This window comes from Dysidea avara, chromosome 1 (assembly GCF_963678975.1).
Source record: "Dysidea avara chromosome 1, odDysAvar1.4, whole genome shotgun sequence".
Lineage (NCBI taxonomy): Eukaryota > Metazoa > Porifera > Demospongiae > Dictyoceratida > Dysideidae > Dysidea > Dysidea avara.
The window spans coordinates 21,140,310-21,162,767 of record NC_089272.1 but is presented as its reverse complement, the minus strand read 5'-3'; the positions used below and the strand labels follow the sequence as shown (position 1 = coordinate 21,162,767).

General features: G+C 37.8%; 1 protein-coding gene across 1 annotated transcript in view; it reads right to left on the bottom strand.

Annotated features, from left to right (window-relative positions):
* LOC136258997 (uncharacterized) overlaps positions 1-22,458 on the bottom strand; it is an 81,070-nt gene that overhangs the window by 38,858 nt on the left and 19,754 nt on the right. The window contains exons 4-7 of the mRNA XM_066052405.1: positions 13,593-13,691; positions 12,352-12,462; positions 2,416-2,955; positions 578-761 (exon numbers count right to left, since the gene is read on the bottom strand). Coding sequence (XP_065908477.1) covers positions 578-761; positions 2,416-2,955; positions 12,352-12,462; positions 13,593-13,691 — 934 coding nt within the window. The remainder of the gene's footprint in view (positions 1-577; positions 762-2,415; positions 2,956-12,351; positions 12,463-13,592; positions 13,692-22,458) is intronic.

Below are 22,458 nucleotides of genomic sequence, written 5' to 3'. Positions count from 1 at the left end.
ATTAATACAGTTAGAAATTGTGACTGGATTTGACAAAATCCACACAAAGCTTTGTTAGGAGACATGGCAACTTCCCTCCATGGCCCCTTCATGCACCCAAATTAAACGAGAACACTATTGGCAAGCTCTCTGAGATGTCCTAACTCACAATACATCATTCCAACAAAGCCATGGCCATTGAATGGTGCCAATCTTCCACTCATGGTGTTGACAGGGTCAGGAAAAAGTTGCTGCAGAAACTAGACTTACCAGCTCTGAAGATAATACAGAATGGACTACGATAGTGGATTAGACCAACAATCCATTTCTGGTAAAAACATAAGTTTGATTTTGAGTATGTGGAAGCTGGGTTATACCAAATCCGATCACAATTGATGATTGCAAACTAAAAGTTGAAGTCAGTCAGTAAATACCAAAATCAGAATTACTATTTTACAATCTGTACAGTGCCTACCAGCATACTTATGGTTTCTGATCAAAGTTTCTATTTCAAAATCTTTCAACGTTTAAAACTAAGGTGAAATTAATGGTATATGGTGTCTATATCTGCAGATGGGATTACAGAAATGTAATTTACCATCCCATGATCAGCTAGTTGTAATGGAGCTTCACGATATAGCTTTCTGTGAGCACGTCCAGCTTCTGTTCTGTTGTTGTGCTGCATGTGCCTGTAAACATCCTTTAATTTCATAACACTTCCTTCATCAGCAGTGGTAAAGGCATTTGTATAATTGAAAGAATCTTCTTCATGTCTAGTTAATCTGCGTATGTATTTATAAACGTAAAAATGTAAACAAATACACTATATACGTACTGTACAGTGTGCACACAAGGTTGCTTTACAATTGCACATGAACACTGCATATTATTACTAATAAATTACTAGGACCACATCATATTACTATTGCAATAAATATTTATTAATTTAAAAATGAAGTAGGGTTCCAGCAATAAAAATCAATGAACAAGAGATGATAGGGAAAATCCCTAGATATTTGGCATTGTAGCAATGTGGGAAAATCCCTACTTGGAATTTCCCACATTGCTATAACGCCAAGTAGCTAGGGATTTTCCCTCATAGCTACCATCATTTCTTGTTTCACTGCTTTTTATTGCTGGAACTCACTTCATTTTTAAATTAATAATTTTTTATTGTACTAGTTTGATAACTTTTTTTGCTAGAGCATAGATAATAAGTACATGTGTGGCTGTGACTGCTGTGTTAGAGTGTCTCGATCTCGTCACTCAGCCATACACAGATCAAGCTAGTGGGCATGGCACAATGACTTGTTTTCCTATAGAGCTAGATTGTTGTTGTGGCAGTTTCTGATTAGTTAAGGAGGCATGGTAATCATTTTTAAAAGTGTAGCTTAGCTAAGCGCCTCAAATAGTTTCGTGGCATCTAAATACGTTCCTTCAACGAAAGTGTTGATACAAAAAATTGACATCTCAGTATGATTTCCTGGCATGCAGAAGAAGACAAATATTTAGTGATAAAAGGAATGGCAAAGTGCAGAAGGCAGACATTCGTCGCAACTATAAAAGGCACATCCCACCAGTGAGTTTGTTGTTGTGGAGTAAAATGGCGGCCATGTGCTGCTTCTTTTGGCCCAGGGCCATAGCCCAGCGATTTTGAGTGGTCAGGCCATCCATGAACTGCAATGGAGGTCAGAGTCATGCACACTACTTTTTATGATCTGATGTGATATTTCAGTCAGATATTATTATCTCTTTTATGTGATAATCAACTTCATGGGTCTGGGGACATGCTTGTCCAGGAAAATACATGCTTTGAAATGGCATGTGAGTTTTTTTTAAATAGATATGTAATGAGAACCATGACTATGATCTATGCTGAATGCTCTATTAGAGTATCACGATGACTGCTCTATTAGAGTATCTCAATCTTTAAGTACCTGAAGTGACGCTGGACCAGCCAAACTGTGGGCTTCAGCCGGCCACCAGCCTTGTCAGGCAGGCAGGTAAACAGACAGACAGACAGACAGACAGGCAGGCAGGCAGGTGACTTTTCGAGTTATGGCAAGTTTAAAAAAAATTCAATATCCGGACAGATGCCTGTAAGTGTTTTCTTGTTTTTAATGCTGTAATGGAGTAAGACTAATCTGTAAAGGTGATTTGATATTTCCATGACGGTTTTAGATGTGGCTATTTTAGCGGCTCACGTCACTTTAGGGGGGAACCCTACTAAAACAGTACTACTGTACTGTTTCATAAAAATGGTACTGTATGTAGAAGTATTGGTAAACAAAGAAACACAGGGAACTACCTACACAAGTATACTGAACAATCTGTGAAGTAAATAGATTGGCAAATTCTTATTAAGATGCACAATGCACACACTGACTACAAGCTTTCACATGTATGTATGAACACTTATTGACATAGTAAACATACGCGACATGACATTTTTTCAACTCCTCCTGGCATTCTATTAATTTCCTCCAATATTCTTTTTCAGATTGTTTGGATTTATCCAAGTCCTCTTGTAGCTGTTGACATAGCTCTAATTTCCTTTGACATTTTTCCAATTTCTCTTGAATAGCTTTTAGCTTATCTTGAAGCTCTTGAGACTTTTTTTGGAATTTACTACTAAATGTATTTATTTTTTCTTGGTATAGTTCCTTTTGACTTTTGACTTTATCATGTTGCTCTTTCCCTTTCAATTGCTTTTTTTCTACTTCATTATCTGTTTTATACTGTAATTGATCCTGCTCTTTCGAATCAAATACTGGTGGAGAAATTTTAGACTTTGATGAATAATTTCTAGGCTCACTATCATACTCTTGTTCATACTGTTCATTTTTATTTTGCCTTTCAGGTATTGCTTTATCTACTTCCAAATCCGTTTTGCAATGTTCCTTCTTTTGTCCTGCATCTGCTGGCCTGTCATTAAATTCACTTTCTGGTTTTGTATTCTCTTGCTGTGTCAGTGTACTAGGATGTAAAGTAAACTAACATGATTAATTATATTAAATACTAAAAACTAGGGCTGAAACTTTTTAGTATTCGAGTACTCTCTAGCATTAATGATGAATAATAGCTAGTTTTAGCCATACTCATATAACATGTTGATCATAAGTAGTTTACAGCCTTTCAAGTTACAATAATAATAAATATAGTACAATGCATTAAGGTACCCAAGCTAATGTTTCTGACAATTAAGGTGCTTTTAAACTGCACAAATCAAACTTGATGGCATCACTTCGTGATAACAAATGCATCCTGTGAGCTGATAATATTGGATCACATAATCTTAATCAGTATTTGCGTAATAATTTTACTATCCAAGTACTAAAATCCTTTACGAGTACCCGAGTACTGGAAGTATTTGTTTCAGCCCTACTAAAAATGTGGGCAATGCAGAAGTATTACTATTAACAGTATAAGGAAAAATTCAGAATTTTAAGCTTGATTAGGGATCACAGAAAAACAGTAGTGAATTAGGGATTAAATGTTCACTAGTATATCTGCAGGTATAGGCAACCTCTCTTGTTTCCCTACTGTTTATGAACAAACTTAAAATCCCTAATTTTTCCTTACACTTGTTTGCTTATTTTTAATAATTCAGTTATGACTAATGAACCCATGTATACTGCATCAGGTGATTGCAGGGGTGCACATTCAGACGTACAATTATTTCTATGGCATGCCTGGCACCATTCTTTATTTTATGGAAAATATGGGTGATAAACGTAATAGCTACAACCACAGCCACGGAGAAGCCATATTGCACTACCATGAATTGACACCTTTGTTGTCAGCAAAATGAACATGGGACACAAAGGAGGACAAAGGTAAGTCTGTGATGTGTGCACTGTAGGTACTGCGGTTAGTGAAAGGCGCGTCTTGGGATTAAGCGACATCGAACAGTGAAAAATCAAGCCCATAGCATTGTCCATTGTTGAGTTATACTTGGCTGGAGGAATCAGTTAGTTAGTTAGTCAGTTAGTCAGCATAAAATTTTGTAAATAGAATTTTTTTTAAATTTCAAAGAAACTTTTTGGAAGGGTTTGGAGTCAGCCTGAAGACATTTTTTGGCTTGGCTGTGCCTAACTAATGCTGCCAGGCTGTCATGAAGGGAAATTGAGGCTGGTTTTAGGGTGATATTTTTGGCTGGAAAAGCCCAGTTCTTCATGATCTTATACAGTTCTACCGTACTATATGATTAATAATCTACTGCAGAGTGAGTATACATGTACTAGAGATGCAACGATATATCGATATATCGCGCATCGTATCGTTTTTTTAAGACAATATCGCTGTATCGATACAAAGTCAAACCGTATCACATATCAAGACACACGGTAGTGTGTTGTGCGGCCCAAGAAGCCGGCGTGCCACCCGTGAGTATATTAACAGGAAGAAAGAAAATGCAATTTTCACACCTATGTAGCTCTGTGATCCCTTATCTGATTGGAACCAAATTTGCTAGAGAGGTGCCGGCCAGTAAGGGGAGTCTACACACCAAATTTGAAGAAAATCGCTCCAGCCATTTCCGAGATACGAGCGAACAAAATTTCGTTTTAATTTCTTCGTTTTCTTCTTCTTCTTCTACTTCTTCATTTTGCACACTTCACACAATCCGCCATAAAACACGAATGCGTGCTCGGATTGGGCTGAAATTTGGCACACTTAAAGGGCTCATTAAGGCGGATCTGTGTACCAAGTTTGGTAGGAATCCGATGAACATTCACGGAGTTATGACCGATTATTTGCGTAAAATAAGGTCGAAGGTCTGTCACGCCTACAGGGTAAACTCCTTTGAGGACTCAGTTGAAAATTGCTATGTAGATGGAGCAACCATCGTAGGAGTGCCTTTTTGTGGTTTGAAAGGAATCGGGATAAAGACCACGGCGATATGACACAAAACCCGACCTGTGTCAAAATTACGCGATCGATTTTTATGAATAAAAAACTATTAGTTTTCGTGTCTATCAGGCAAACCGCTTAGAGCAATGAGCTGAAAGTCAGTATGTAGCTGGAATAATCATCATAGAAAGTCCTTGCAGTAGTACAGAAGAATCGGATTACAAACCACTGAGTTATGATTCGAAAGGCAACTACGTGTAGCAAATGCGAGATCGAGATACTCTAATAGAACAGTCACCCTAATAAAGCATTCAGCTGCATTTATAATTTATTCAATTATATTACATTGCAAATTATTCTGTAGGGAATTCAGTTACAAACAAGTCACCCTGTAGTCAGATAGCTAGAAGAAGGTACCTAATAGAGAGTTCAGCTACAAAGAAACCATCATGTAGAGAGTTCAGCTCAAACAAATTGCCCTGTAGAGAGATCAGCTAGAAGAAGTTACCTTGTAGAGAGTTCAGTTACAAAGAAGCAATCATGCAGTGTTCAGCTACAAACAAATCAACCAGTAGAAAGTTCCGCTATGAACAGATCACACTGTAGAGAGTTCAGTTAGAAACAAGTCACGTTGTAGAGAGATCAGCTAGAAGAAGTAACCTTGCAGAGAGTTCAGCTACAAAGAAACCACCATGTAAGAGAGTTCAGCTGCAAACAAATCACCTGTAGAGAGTTCAGCTACAAACACATTGCCCTGTAGAGAGATCAGCTAGAAGAAGTTACCTTGTAGAGAGTTCAGTGACAAAGAAGCAATCATGCAGTGTTCAGCTACAAACAAATCACCCAGTAGAAAGTTCCGCTATGAACAGATCACACTGTAGAGAGTTCAGTTAGAAACAAGTCACGTTGTAGAGAGATCAGCTAGAAGAAGTAAACTTGCAGAGAGTTCAGCTACAAAGAAACCACCATGTAAGAGAGTTCAGCTGCAAACAAATCACCTGTAGAGAGTTCAGCAGGAACAAGTCACCCTGTACAGAGATCAGCAAGAAACAAGTCACCCTGTAGAGAATTCAGCTACAAACAAATCACCCTGTAGAAAGATCAGCTAGAAAAAGTTACCTTGTAGAGAGTTCAGCTGCAAACAAATCCCCTGTAGAGAGTTCAGCTAGAAACAAGTCACCCTGTAGAGAGTTCAGCTAGAAGAAGTCACATTGTAGAGAGTTCAGTTACAATGAAACTCCCACGTAGAGAGTTCAGCTGCAAACAAATCACCCTGTAGAGAACTCAGCTACAAACAAATATGCCCTGTAAAAAGATCAGCTAGAAGAAGTTACCTTGAAGAGAGTTCAGCTACAACAAAACCATCATGTAGAGAGTTCAGCTACAAAAAAATCACCTGTAGAGAGTTCAGCTAGAAACAAGTCACCCTGTAGAGAGATCAGCTAGAAAACAAGTCACCTTGTAGAGAGTTCAGCTAGAAGAAGTCACATTGTAGAGAATTCAGCTACAAAGAAACTACCATGTAGAGAGTTCAGCTGCAAACAAATCACCCTGTAGAAAGTTCAGCTAGGAACAGATTACCCTGCAGAGAGATCAGATAGAAACAAGTCACCCTGTAGAGAGTTCAGCTAGAAGAAATTACCTTGTAGAGAGTTCAGCTACAAAGAAACCAGAGTTCAGCTGCAAACAAATCACCTGTAGAGAGATCAGCTAGAAACAAGTCACCCTGTAGAGAGTTCAGCTAGAAGAAGTCACATTGTAGAGAGTTCAGCTACAAAGAAACTACCATGTAGAGAGTTCAGCTGCAAACAAACACCCTGTAGAGAACTCAGCTACAAACAAATCGCCCTGTAGATAGATCAGCTAGAGGAAGTTACCTTGTAGGGAGTTCAGCTACAAACAAATCACCCTGTAGAGAGTTCAGCTACAATGAAATCATCATGTAGAGAGTTCAGCTGCAAACAAATCATCCTGTAGAGAGTTCAGCTATGAAAAGATCACCCTGTAGATAGTTCAGCTAGAATAAGTCACCTTTTAGAGAGTTCAGTTACAAAGCTACCACCACGTAGAGAGTTCAGCTGCAAAAAAAATCAATCACTCTGTAGAGAGTTCAGCTAGAAGATGTCACCTTGTAGAGAGTTCAGCTGCAAATAAATCACCCTGTAGAGAATTCAGCTACAAACAAATCACCCTGTAGAAAGATCAGCTAGAAGAAGTTACCTTGTAGAGAGTTCAGCTACAAAGAAACCAGAGTTCAGCTGCAAACAAATCACCTGTAGAGAGATCAGCTAGAAACAAGTCACCCTGTAGAGAGTTCAGCTAGAAGAAGTCACATTGTAGAGAGTTCAGTTACAATGAAACTCCCATGTAGAGAGTTCAGCTGCAAACAAATCACCCTGTAGAGAACTCAGCTACAAACAAATATGCCCTGTAAAAAGATCAGCTAGAAGAAGTTACCTTGTAGAGAGTTCAGCTACAACAAAACCATCATGTAGAGAGTTCAGCTACAAACAAATCACCTGTAGAGAGTTCAGCTAGAAACAAGTCACCCTGTAGAGAGTTCAGCTAGAAGAAGTCACATTGTAGAGAGTTCAGTTACAATGAAACTCCCATGTAGAGAGTTCAGCTGCAAACAAATCACCCTGTAGAGAACTCAGCTACAAACAAATATGCCCTGTAAAAAGATCAGCTAGAAGAAGTTACCTTGTAGAGAGTTCAGCTACAACAAAACCATCATGTAGAGAGTTCAGCTACAAACAAATCACCTGTAGAGAGTTCAGCTAGAAACAAGTCACCCTGTAGAGAGATCAGCTAGAAAACAAGTCACCTTGTAGAGAGTTCAGCTAGAAGAAGTCACATTGTAGAGAATTCAGCTACAAAGAAACTACCATGTAGAGAGTTCAGCTGCAAACAAATCACCCTGTAGAAAGTTCAGCTATGAACAGATCACCCTGCAGAGAGATCAGCTAGAAACAAGTCACCCTGTAGAGAGTTCAGCTAGAAGAAATTACCTTGTAGAGAGTTCAGCTACAAAGAAACCACCATGTAGAGAGTTCAGCTGCAAACAAATCACCCAGTAGAAAGTTCAGCTATGAACAGATCACCCTGTTGAGAGTTCAGTTAGAAACAAGTCACCCTGTAGAGAGATCAGCTAGAAAACAAGTCACCTTGTAGAGAGTTCAGCTAGAAGAAATTACCTTGTAGAGAGTTCAGCTACAAAGAAACCACCATGTAGAGAGTTCAGCTGCAAACAAATCACCCAGTAGAAAGTTCAGCTATGAACAGATCACCCTGTTGAGAGTTCAGTTAGAAACAAGTCATCCTGTAGAGAGATCACCTAGAAGTATCACCTTGTAGAGAGTTCAGCTACAAATAAATCACCTGTAGAGAGTTCAGCTACAAACAAATCACCCTGTAGAGAGATCAGCTAGAAGAAGTCACCTTGTAGAGAGTTCAGCTATAAAGAAACCACCATGTAGAGAATTCAGCTGCAAACAAACATCCTGTAGAGAACTCAGCTACAAACAAATCGCCCTGTAGAAAGATCAGCTAGAAGAAGTTACCTTGTAGGGATTTCAGCTACAAACAAATCACCCTGTAGAGAGTTCAGCTATAATGAAATCATCATGTAGAGAGTTCAGCTGCAAACAAATCATCCTGTAGAGAGTTCAGCTATGAAAAGATCACCCTGTAGAGAGTTCAGCTAGAAGAAGTCACATTTTAGAGAGTTCAGCTGCAAACACATCACCCTGTAGAGAATTCAGCTACAAACAAATCGCCCTGTAGAGAGACCAACTAGAAACAAGTCACCCTGTAGACAGATCAGCTAGAAGAAGTTACCTTGTAGAGAGTTCATCAGCTGCAAACAAATCACCCTGTAGAGAATTCAACTACAAACAGATAACCCTGCAGAGAGTTCAGCTAGAGTGAAGTCACCCTGTAGAGAGAATCCTGTAAAGAGTTCATCTACGTACAAGCAGATCACCCTGTAGTGAGTTCAGCTACATTTCAAGTCACCCAGTAGAGAGATCAGCTGTAAATTATCCTGTGGGGATTAATTGACATGTAATAAATATATGCTCTCTTTTTATATTATGAACTCTTGATATATGCATTATATATATAATTTGTACATTTACTGATAAAATCAGAATGAGTTAAAGTATTTATAAAATCTGCTTCATCTTTTCCTTTTTCCTGTGGTAAAGAAAAATATATAGGTTAAAAAGCCCCAAAGCTGGCCATAGGCCGGCTTTGGGGTATACAAATACAAAAAGAAGTGAAATCTAATCAAAAACAGCCAAGCTGTAAAAAAAGGAGTGCGACCCTTGAAAAGGCTATGGTGAAAAAAGATGTGAAATCCAAGGTGACGGCCAAGAAATGGCTGTGAAGGTAGGTTAATGGTAAAAATTTTAATAACGACAATTCAAGTGAATTTTGTGCCAATTGACCAAGCGGCACCAAATTCACCTGAATTGTCGTTATTAAAATTTTTACCATTAACCTACCGTCACAGCCATTTCTTGGCCGCCACCTTGGATTTCACATCTTTTTTCACCATAGCCTTTTCAAGGGCCGCACTCCTTTTTTTACAGCTTGGCTGTTTTTGATTAGATCGTGATATCTTGACATATCGTGGTTCGTTAACATGGCTGACAATCAAATTATTGTACATTCTATGATCCCTACTCAAATATAAAAGTTGTACTTTTCCTTACACTTGTTTGTTTACTTATTTCACAACATAATATATAACCAACATATTCCAGAAAGAGATGGTGCCAGCCAGACATAGCTATATTTATAAAAATTAATTAATAACCTGATGCATGAACCAACCATTGATTACTGCTGGAAACCGCTGCAGCCATTTTGCTTCATTTCTAGCTTTGTTCTGCCAGTTGTATATACAGCATTACAAATGAAGAGAAGTGGTTTTGCAATTGATTCGATCACAATGGAATTTGCGACTAAGCACCTCTACAATCATTCCAGCCACTATGAAAATAGACGATATGCACACTCTATTACTCGAACAAAAAAAGAAGTGTATGGCAAGCGAGATGGCCTGTCCTTAGCTCGAGTGGTGAGTTATTGCTCGAGCCGCATTTGCTTCCCATACTTTTGTATGGGACTTCCGCTTTTAAGTTACCGTCGAGTTTTGCGCCGTCTACGCTTAATTGATTATTTTTCGTTCGAGTAATAGAGTGTGCATACCGTCTATTATGGATGATTTTCATGATATAGCGAGCTCCACTGAAGTAATTATGCATAACCATGAATCAACACCTACAGTATACGGTAGAGGAGAAAAAAGTGGGACACAGAGGAGGACAACGGTAAGTCCATGATGCATACAACGTAGCTGAAAAAAGCATGTCTTGGGTCAAAGCAACATCAAACAGCAAGAAATCAGGGCCATAGTGTTAACCATAGTTGGGTGGAGGGATCAGTAAGTTGGTTAGTCAGTCAGCAGATAATTCAGTTAAACATAAAATTGTTAAAATCCATCAGCAATTTATTGGAAGGGTTTGGGATCCATATGCAGGCATTTTTGGAATTTATTATATCCAACCAATATTGGCAAGTTGTCATGAATAAAAAATGAGGCTGGTGATAGCTTTAGCTAGAAAATTCATGAATTCTACTATTACAGTACTACCAGATTGTATGATAATTCGGCATTCTATATACTGTTCTCAATAACTTAGCAGTATTAGTGACCCAAAACAATTATGACAACTTTCTATGGAGCTTTACATTAACTAAGTTTTTTTTCTTGCATTCAACTAATGACTAAGCTGGATTTTTCACAGTTCAACTTTATGGGCCCAAGTAATGCAATTTTGTGTACCACAGTGAAAATACTTTTATTATGACAATCAGTTGTAGAATAACCCGATGATCAAAATCAAAGTACTGTTAATTTTCTTCTCATTTGCTTCACTTTGTGCAGTATATACATGTGTGATATAATTAGCAAAATTCTGATACTATTTTGATGTACACATGTAATACACAAAAACTGTAAATTGCTAGCTTTGATTTGTTTCCAGTTACGGTCAGGTCATTGGGTCATTTGGGTCCTGGATCAAGTGGGTCTCATCTGCTGGAATGTCTGAGTCTAACCCGGATGAGATATCACAGGTGATCATAAAGTAACAAGCTCGATTGTATTTTAGTTGAACATGCATACATACATACATACTCGAGAAACTTATGTAAAGCCACACCCACCACTTTGGAATACGTATGTTTTACTATCTGTAGAGACACGGGTCCGTGCCCTTTTGTTAGGATTGTATGCTGCTCTATATTTCAGATGCAGTATGATACAATATAATTGACTAACCACAATACACTAAAATATATTATATCTCCTAAATAAACCATATCTGACTAAATCACATGCACCAACCTATCCCACTAATAGCAAGGATTGATAATAGCCAAAACATATTTTAACCATTTCAGTGGACCTTTTAAATGTGTTAGTACAAGTAACTACAGGATAAACATTGACTTATTTGCCAATTCATGGAAAGCATTTTAAGTCAAATTCCAACAATGCACATGGAAGTTACAGCTGCAAATTTAAGCACCTGTAGTTTGTTTCAGTATAGCTACTGGACAAATTAATTTCTTTGCTTTTCCCACTGTCTAGTGTTATAATTCCAAAACCATGCTTCATAATAGGCTGAAATTTTGGTATAACCTATTCCTTGGACACCATAGATAATGCCGAGAAATTATAAGAAATTCAGGAGCTGTGCAAACTAGGCAGGTTATTGCTGAGACAGTTGCATATGTAAATTACAGAAATTGAGCAACACAAATTGTTATATGTTATATGATGAACTTAGCAGTGGAGGAAGTTGATCATGTGAAGGGAGGGAGTGATTATAATGTAGAGTCTTAAATTCTTTGAAAGCATGCCTTGACGGAGCAGCCAGAAACTATAGTCACTGTAGCTTTCAGTTAATTTATAGGTGTAAAAAAACATTTCAACTATTTTTGACAAATGTAGACCATGATAGGCTATATACAATCTCAATAAAAGATATTCTAGCAAAAAAAAATTCTATGTATAAGTGCCACTAAACACTTCAGGAGGTTAGAATAGACAGTGATAAAATACAAAAATCATGACATCTTGTCAGCAACTAGTCTGAAGTCAAGCGCAACTTATGGGAATAGTGGGTTGCTGCAGTATAGACTCACATCTTGCCACAACAAGTTATTGATTGTTGATATTGTGTATTTTGATAGCTACTGATTCCTGGTCCTTCCTGAAGTGTAATGACCTGTAAACTCAGGGCTAACTAGTGGAGCTTTAAACATGGGGATTTTTTTGACACACGCCTCTGTTTAATTTATAAAAAAGATCTGGGTATATCTGGATTACAAATTCAGGTTAGTGGGTCAACACGGTACTGACCTACTTACAACAGTAGTACTGTATACACTACAGTATATTTATTATGCTAAAGATCAAAACAAACACTTCATTATTGCACATACCTTTTCTCCTGCTGAACTTCTTCATTTTGAGTTTCTTTTGTCTCAGCATGAATATTAGCCTCTAATAATTTTGGTGAATGTTCAGAAGTATCTGGTGAGCAAGCAGTTTCACTGCAAGACATACATATAAGAAATATAACATATGTGATCTATTAAGAAAATATTCCCTGTTTTTATTTTAATGAGTAGAAATCTTGGTTCAGAAGCTTTTGAGTAGGGGAGTGATTTCTCAATCGGCTATAGTATGTATACACATGAAACTCACACCACAAGTAGAGTTGCTTATAAGCTACTTAAGTAAATCACCTTGTGTTTTGTACCATTTTATTACTGTATATATATTTTTCAGTGGGACTGCTACTGTACATTCACTAGCATATTACACTGTCTACATACATGCATCATACCTACATTTTACATTACAATTTCAATAAAAATGCAAAAATAATAACAGCTGAGTGAATTTTAACATTATTTGTGACTGTCACTATGAAAACCGGTCTTATCAACCATTTGTAAGTATCAAGAAAAGCCGGTTTTAATTGCTCAGAGTGTTGCAGCTTGCCAATGGTTACAGCTATGTGTACCACAAGTTTTACAACAATTTATTACCTATCAGATCATCTATTGAACAAGTAGTCAACAGCTAAGTTTCCGGCCACTTTAGATAATTTTTAAACCAAGGATGGCTGTATCAGGCAGAGTGGGAGGTGGGTGCCTGGAAGGCAGGTTAAAAAAAAACTGTTTAAAATTTAAAGAAGAATGTATAGAAAATGAATTAAGCCAAGTTAGAGCTCTAAACAGGCTAAAATGATAGCACAGGTCATTGTCCAGCACCACAGAGCTGTAAAGCCACACACAGCCATTGGCCAGGGCTCTATCAAGGTCACAGACTGCCAATATGGCTTGCAAGTGAGCTTGAAAAAAAGCAACTAGCAAAAGCAGACCATTTAACTCTGGTTGACTGCAACAGTAAAATTTAATAGTTCATTCATAAGCTTTGTGTTAGTGTTAAAAAAATCACACTTACTGTTATGGGCGATAAGACCGGTTTTCCTAGATCCAGTCACATTTATAGGTATGAAAGTCTAAGGTAACCTCTACAAATTTCAAAATGATATGTAGCATATATTGGTCATGAAATACGGCATTTCTGAGTTCATGGTTTCCTATACATTATTTATGCAAGGGCAACTGTTATTATTTGTACATTTTATGGAAATTGTCAAATAGAAATGTACTTTTCACCATGTTGTCTCTCAGAATTTTGAGTTTCTAACTTGCTTAGACCTGGTGAATGTGTAGTGACATCAGCAGTACTTGTTGATCGAGCAGTTATGCTGTAAAGGACACATACATATCTCTGCACAGTGATTTTTACACAAAATGTAATTTGACCAAGAATTCATAATATATGTATGTTAAATATCAAGACACATGGTAGTGTGTCGTGCAGCCCAAGAAGCTGGCATGCTACACCCATGAGTATATTACAGGAAGAAAGAAAACGCAATTTACGCACCTCCGTAGCTCTGTGCTGCCTTGATGAAACATGACGATTTTTGCTGTGGACATGCCCTCCAACTTCAGCACTCCACATTCCAAATTTGAGCGAAATCGCTTCAAGTGTTCCCGAGATATGCGACTTCAAAATATGGCTTAGTTCCTTCGTTTTTTTCTTCTCCTTCCTCTTCTTCTTCTTATTTTTCTTCCTCTTGTCGCACACTTACAAAAACTGATATAAAACGCGAACGCCATATCCGATTGCCTTGAAATTTGGCACACAGAAGGGGGGGGGGGGGGGGATAAAGGCACATCACAGTACCACTTTGGCTAGAATACGATAAACAGGCAAAGAATTATGAGCGATTATTCACGAAAAATAACACCAATATGTTGTCAAGCCTACAGGGTAAACCGCGTATGGGAAGAAGCTGAAAATCGGTGGTTGAATAGGTTAACTATTGAACCTCAAACCTTTTGTGGTTTGAAAGAAATCAAGCTAAAAACCAGGAAGATACAACGAAAAAACCAACAGTGTGTAACAATTACACAATCGAGATTAGCTAATAAAAAAAACGACTACTTGTCACACCTACCAGAAAAACCGCTTGGGGTAATGCTTTGAAAATCACTGTACAGATGGAGTAATTATCTTAGAAAGGCTCTTCAATGGTATAGAAGAATCAGACTTAAAGCCACAGAGTTATAACACGAAATCCAGCTTGGTGTAGCAAGTGCAAGATCAACATACTCTAATAGAGCAGTCACCCTAATAGAGCAGTCACCCTGAAGAGAATTCAAAAGATCAGCTAGAAACAAGTAGCCTGTATAGAGATGAGCTAGAAACAAGTCACCCTGTAGAGAGATCAGCTAGAAATATTCACCCTGTAGAAAGATCAGCTAGAAGAAGTTACCTTGTAGGGAGTTCAACTACGGAAAGAGATAGTTCAGCTAGAAGAAATCACCTTGTAGAATTCAGATACAAACAAATCTCCCTGTAGAGAGATCAGCTAGAAGACGTTTCCTCAGCTACAAACAAATCATCCTGTAGAAAGATCAGCTAGAAGAAGTAACCTTGTAGAGAGTTCAGTTACAAAGAAACCACCATGTAGAGAATTCAGCTACAAACTAGTGACCCTGTAGAGACATCAGCTAGAAGAAGTTACCTTGTAGAAAATTCAGCTAATTAGAAACCATTCTGTAAAGAGCTCAGTTGCAAACAAATCACCTATACAGAATTCAGCTACAAACAAATGACCCTGTAGAGAGATCAGCTAGAAGAAGTTACCTTGTAGATAGTTCAGCTATAAACAAATCATCCTGTAGAGAGATCAGCTAGAAGTTACCTTGTAGATAGTTAAGCTACAAACAAACCTGTAGAAAGATCAGCTGGAAGAAGTCACCTTGTAGAGCGTTCAGCTACAAAGAAACCACCATGTAGAGAGTTCAGCTGCAAACAAATCACTCTGTAAAAAATTCAGCTACAAACTAATCACCCTGTAGAAAGATCAGCTAGAAGAAGTCACCTTGTAGAGAGTTCAGCTACAAACAAATCACCCTGTAGAAAGATCAGCTAGAAGAAGTAACCTTGTAGAGAGTTCAGTTACAAAGAAACCACCATGTAGAGAATTCAGCTTCAAACTAGTGACCCTGTAGAGACATCAGCTAGAAGAGGTATCTTGCAGAAAAATCAGCTACAAGGAAACCATTCTGTAAAGAGCCCAGCTGCAAACAAATCACCTATACAGAATTCAGCTACAAACAAATGACCCTGTAGAGAGATCAGCTAGAAGAAGTTACCTTGTAGATAGTTCAGCTACAAACAAATCACCCTGTAGAGAGTTCAGCTACAAAGAAACCATTCTGTAAAGAGCCCAGCTGCAAACAAATCACCTGTACAGAATTCAGCTACAAACAAATCACCCTGTAGAGAGATCAGCTAGAAGAAATTACCTTGTAGATAGTTCAGCTACAAACAATTCACCCTGTACAGAGTTCAGTTAGAAGAAGTTTCCTTGTAGAGAGTTTAGCTACAAGCAAATCACTCTGTAGAAAGATCAGCTAGAAGAAGTCACCTTGTAGAGAGTTCAGTTACAAAGAAACCACCATGTAGAGAGTTCAGTTGCAAACAAATCACCCTGTAGAAAATTCAGCCACAAACAAATTGCCCTGTAGAAAGATCAGTTAGAAGAAGTCACCTTGTAGAGAGTTCAGCTACAAAGAAACCATTCTGTAAAGAGCTCAGCTGCAAACAAATCACCTATACAGAATTCAGCTACAAACAAATCACCCTGTAGAGAGATCAGCTAGAAGAAGTCACCTTGTAGATAGTTCAGCTACAAACAAATCACCCTGTAGAGAGATCAGCTAGAAGAAGTTACCTTGTAGATAGTTAAGCTACAAACAAACCTGGAGAAAGATCAGCTAGAAGAAGTCACCTTGTAGATAAGTTCAGCTACAAAGAAATCACCATGTAGAGAGTTCAGCTGCAAACAAATCACCCTGTAAAAAATCCAGCTACAAACTAATCACCCTGTAGAAAGATCAGCTAGAAGAAGTCACCTTGTAGAGAGTTCAGTTACAAAGAAACCACCATGTAGAGAGTTCAGCTACAAACTAGTGACCTTGTAGAGACATCAGCTAGTAGAAGTCACCTTGCAGAGAGTTCAGCTATAAACAATTCACCCTGTTCAGAGATCAGTTAGAAGAAGTTTTCTTGCAGAGTTCAGCTACAAACAATTCACCCTGTTCAGAGATCAGTTAGAAGAAGTTTTCTTGTAGATGGTTCAGCTACAAACAAATCACCCTGTAGAAAGATCAGCTAGAAGAAGTTACCTTGTAGAGAGTTCAGTTACAAAGTAACCACCATGTAGAGAACTCAGCTACAAACTAGTGACACTGTAGAGACATCAGCTAGAAGAAGTTACCTTGTAGAAAATTCAGCTACAAAGAAACCATTCTGTAAAGAGCTCAGCTGCAAACAAATCACCTATTCAGAATTCAGCTACAAACAAATCACCCTGTAGAGAGATCAGCTAGAAGAAGTTACCTTGTAGATAGTTCAGTTACAAACAAATCACCCTGTATAAAGATCAGCTAGAAGAAGTCACCTTGTAGAGAGTTCAGCTACAAAGAAACCACCATGTAGAGAGTTCAGCTGCAAACAAATCACCCTGTAAAGAATTCAGCTACAAACAAATCACCCTGTAGAGAGATCAGCTAGAAGAAGTTACCTTGTAGATCGTTCAGCTACAAACAATTCACCCTGTAGAGAGAGCAGCTAGAAGAAGTCACGTTGTAGAGTGTTCAGTTACAAAGAAACCACCATGTAGAGTTCTGTAATAAATATATGTATTATATATATATATATATATATATAATTTGTACATTAATTTTATTGATAAAATCAGAAATATTTAAAGTATTCATCTGCTTCATCTTTTCTTCTTCCTGTAGAAAAAAAAGGTTTAAATAGCCCCAAAGCTGGCCGGCTTTGGGGTATACAAATACAAAAAGAAGTGAAATCTAACCCAAAACAGCCAAGCTGTAAAAAAAGTGTGCGGACCTCAAAAAGGCTATGGTGAAAAAAGATGTGAAATCCAAGGTGGTGGCCAAGAAATGGCTGTGATGGTAGGTTAATGGTATAAATTTTAATAACGACAATTCAGGTGAATTTTGTGCCAAGACCAAGCGGCACAAAAATTGTCGTTATTAAACTTTTTACCATTAACCTACCATCACAGCCATTCCTTGGCCACCACCTTGGATTTCACATCTTTTTTCACCATAGCCTTTTTGAGGGCCGCACACTTTTTTACAGCTTGGCTGTTTTGGATTAGATATATATATACAAGAGTTAATAATAAGAGAGGAGAGTGTCTAACACCGTATAGTCCTGTAATAGATGATTGCGCAGAAGTTAAGCGGCTTCTTTTCCGCGTAACGTACAGACTGGCTAGTATATTTTCGCATTTAACCACAAAGGTTATCCCAGACACAAGGGCGTGCGTTCAACTCGATGTTCAAGTTCACCACGAAGAGCATCGCTCTGTTGCGTAAAGAAGTGTGGCTGTTAACCTCGAAGATAACTCTGGGGGAGAGCATCGGAGAAACCAATAAACACTGAACCAAAGGCAGAGTATCGCTTCAAATTTTCACTGCGTCGCCATGTTACCCTATCTTTGAGCATTCTTCAATTGAAGGAACACTGTTCCCTGTACATACAGCTCAGTGTTTAGTTCAGTCTTCGAATATTTTCGAGGATTCATCACGGTGCAGCTAAACTAATTGCGGTAAGGAAACGAACGAATACTAGAACCCTATACATTACACGGAAAGGAAGCCGTTTAACTTCTGCGCAATCATCTATTACAGGCCTATACAGCGTTAGACACTCTCCTCTCTTATTATTAACTCTTGATATATATGTATATGAGTATAATAATAATTATGTTAATACAACATCTCGTCTCCCACTTGGAAGCAATAACAGCAATTTCTCATATTTTTACATCATTATTAGTACTGGTAAGTAATTCCTTGTAATTATAGCATGCTGAAGGAGTATGCACGCCTGCAATCTTCTTGAAAATTGGTCCAACAATCCATAGCAACTGTTGCTAGGCAACAAAATTTAAATCTGGCCTAGTTATATGCCTTTTGGTGGTTGCTTAGCAACCGTTGCTATGGTGTCAAAATATTTTTTAGTATTAGTGGTGGTTGCCTAGCAACGGTTGGTGTTGCCAGGTTACAGGTATTGGTTACTATGGTACCACTAGTTGTCAAGTCGGACATGCCTAACTGGTAAAACAACTAAACACTATCAAATAAATTTAGCCAATCAGATGCATATATCAAATGTACAAGTGATATGTGACCCAATTTTAGAAAACCGTCAATATCCGCACAATTTTCAAAATGCACTTTATTTGTTCTTTGTTTTCTACAGGGACAGAGGAATGGACTACCTAAGTTTCAGCTTCATAAGTTAAGCAGCGTTGGAAATACAGCACTAGACAGCCGGACGAGCAAATAAATTGATATGTACAGAACCTATCGAGAAAAGAATCTACAGGCGCTTACATAAACCATCATAACTTACTGATACAATGGTATACGAAATTGAATCTTTGCTCATTGTGTTCACCATGAATTTGTGCATCCACCAAGGTATAGTTTTTGCCCCTAGCATGCTTCAGTGTTCGAGAAGGAAGGCAAATTCACTGAAAAACGATCGTTGGTAAATTCTTTCGTCACCGCAACGTAAACAAATGTCTGTAACTTTGAAATCTTTTCGTGTATGGAGATGAAACAAAGATTTTTGTACTCCCTATGAACAGGCGAACACGATGATGTCCAGGATGCATCCATTGGAGTCTTAGTGCGCCCACCAGTGATGCGATAAAAACTTGCATAATTTTTTTCTGGAGCTTGCATTTTTTACTCATAAATTTTAAATGAGTTTTATTACAAAAGTACTGTTGTGCGTATATCAACGGTTTTCCAAAATTCGGTCACATATACTGATTCTATTGGCTAGTTTGCTGTAGTATATCAAAAATATACCACAAGCTGCTATTGGAGTTTTGTACAGGACACGATATTGATGTTGTACATGTATTAGTACTAGTAATAGCATGGGTAGCAGTGAAATTTGGGATAAATACCACAAGTGTTGTATTGGAAATGGGGATAAATTTCACGGGGCGAAGCCAAGTGAAATTTACCATTTCCAATCCAACAAGAGTGGTATTTTTCTCAAATTTCACTGCTACCCATGCTATTCCCAGTTAATACCATACTCGCTGCATGTACGCATGCTGTGCATTAGCGTTGCCATGTACATGTACTAAACACGCGTCAATAATTGGCGCTACATTGTTAACATAAATTCTAGCCAATGAAATTGCAATTACAACTTTTTCACTGCTACCAGTGAAATATGGGATAAATTTCACTGCTACTATTGAGACTTTTGTATGGGCAGTGAAACAGCTATGGTATTGATATATATAAATATATATGTGACCGAATTTTGGAAAACCATCGATATACGCACAACAGTACTTTTGTAATAAAACTCATTTAAAAACTATGGGTAAAAAATGCAAGCTCCAGAAAAAAAGTTTTTATTGCCTCACTGGTGGGCGATAAATCCTGGGAATCATCGTGTTCGCCTGTTCATAGGGAGTACAAAAATCTTTGTTTCATCTCCATACACGAAAGGATTCCAAAGTTACAGGCATTTGTTTACGTTGCGGTGACGAAAGAATTTACCGACGATCGTTTTTCAGTGAATTTTCCTTCCTTCTCAAACACAGAAGCATGCCTGGGGCAAAAACTATACCTTGGTGGATGCACAAATTCATGGCGAACACAATGAGCAAAGATTCAATTCCGTATGCCGTTGTATCAGTAAGTTATGATGATTTATGTAAGTGCATGTAGATTCTTTTCTCGATAGCTTCTGTACATATTAGGGCTGAGCGATACTACCGTTTTAGCGATATATTGCGATATTTTGTAAGTATCGATATCGCGATATTTTGTTATTAACTATCGTGATACCATGCCTGTACATCACCATCATTAAAAATCCATTTGTGATGCAGTACTTGGCTAAGAATCCTTGTAAATGATAAAGTCCACCCATCTGGTTTCCCCTGCAGAGAGGTGTGAACACCATAACAACCTCAAAGCATGTGTTACAATAACTGTTACTGTAAACAAGGATGATAGTAGCTAGCTAGTTTGCTATCACCTATAAGGACTTCCTGCAGGAATGCTGAGCAATATACCATGTGGCACCAGCTATGATTGACTTATTTGTAAGTATCGTGAACTATTCAGTATCGTGAATAGTTGCTTTAGTATCAATCGTGATACTAAAATGGCAGTATCGCTCAGCTCTAGTACATATCAATTTATTTGCTTGTCCGGCTGTCTAGTGCTGTATTTCCAACACTGCTTAACTTATGAAACTGAAACTTAGCTAGTCCATTCCTCTGTCCCTGTAGAAAACAAAAAACAAATAAAATGCATTTTGAAAATTGTGCAGATGTCGACGCTTTTCTAAAATTGGGTCACATATTATGAACTCTTGATTTGACTGACTTGACACAACTTTAATAAACAATGATCACATCCAGCTCAAAAAAGACAAAGTATGCATCTACGTATACTGTACGTACCTGTATCTGTTAAACCATTTCAAAGTTAAGCACGGATAGGTACATTGAAAATAAATAATGGTATATATCACCAAAAATAGTGGATGCAGTATGTACGTACCGTGTAATTTTGATGCTGAGAGTTAGTTAGTGCTTACATGGAACTTTGATTATTTAAGCTAATCTTGATTGCATAATTTTTACACACTGTTGGTTTTTCCACTGTATCTTCATGGTCTTTAGCTCAATTTATTTCAAACCACTAAAGGTTAGAGGTTCAATAGTTAACCTATCTACGTACCGATTTTCAGCTTCTTCCCCCATAAGCGGTTTACTCCGTAGGCATGACAACATACTGGTGTTATTTCGCGTGAATAATCACTAATAACTCCTTGATGTTTATCATATTCCAGCCAAACTTGGTAGCAAGATGCGCCTTTATACCCCCTTCTGTGTGCCAAATTTCAAGGCTATTGGATATGGTGTCTACGTTTTATGGCTGTTTTGTAATTGTGCAAAAAGAAGAAAACTAAGAAAAAAGAACCGAAAAAAAAAACCAGAAGAAACTAAGCCAATTTTTTAAGTCTCATATCTCAGGAATGCTTGAAGTGATGTTGCTCAAATTTAGTATGTAAACTACTGACAGGTGGGAATGTCCGCAGCAAACATCGTGTCATTTTGCAAAAGCAGCATGGAGTTATGAATGCGTACAAGTCGTCGTGTTTTCTTTCTTCCTGCCAATACACTCATGGTGTTGCATGCCAGCTTCTTGGGCCGCATGGTCTTGATATGTGTCTATGTGAGTACTGAATAGAATTTATGTGACTGGTCTATTAAAACAACTATTGAGATATTACTTCTTTGGATATGACTTCTCAATCAACGATCCGACTTCTATTAAATTAATTTGCACCTTAATACTTTACCGAGGTCGGTAAGAAATTTGTAGGTGGTACTGTACGTATAGCAGTGGCACCATAGCAGTTGACTAGGATTCTTATCAACCCACTTACTGTCACAGCACCATATGTACAGCATCACTTTCTAAGTGTTTTGTAGCTTCTGTCAAACGTTTCAGAAGCCCCTGCACTTATTCTTTAGAGGTTAACCCTTAAGTGAACAAGAACCGAGATAGCCACTCTATAGCACATGATTGCAGGAAAGATGACATCATTGCATGCTTTTTGATGGTTGATAATAAGCATTGTGAGATGATTTTTCTAAGTGATTTTGGCACTACTAATGAAGGTAAACAGTAAGGAGACAGATAACTCACTATAGAACAAGGAATTTGATTATTGAGTTTTTGTTTACACAATGACAAACACAAAGCCATTATATTACTTTAAAGTGCAAAAATTTTCCTGGGTGAAACCACATGTAACATTTTGAAACTAATCAGTCTAGTACTGATGCAATAAACATTGCTAACCTG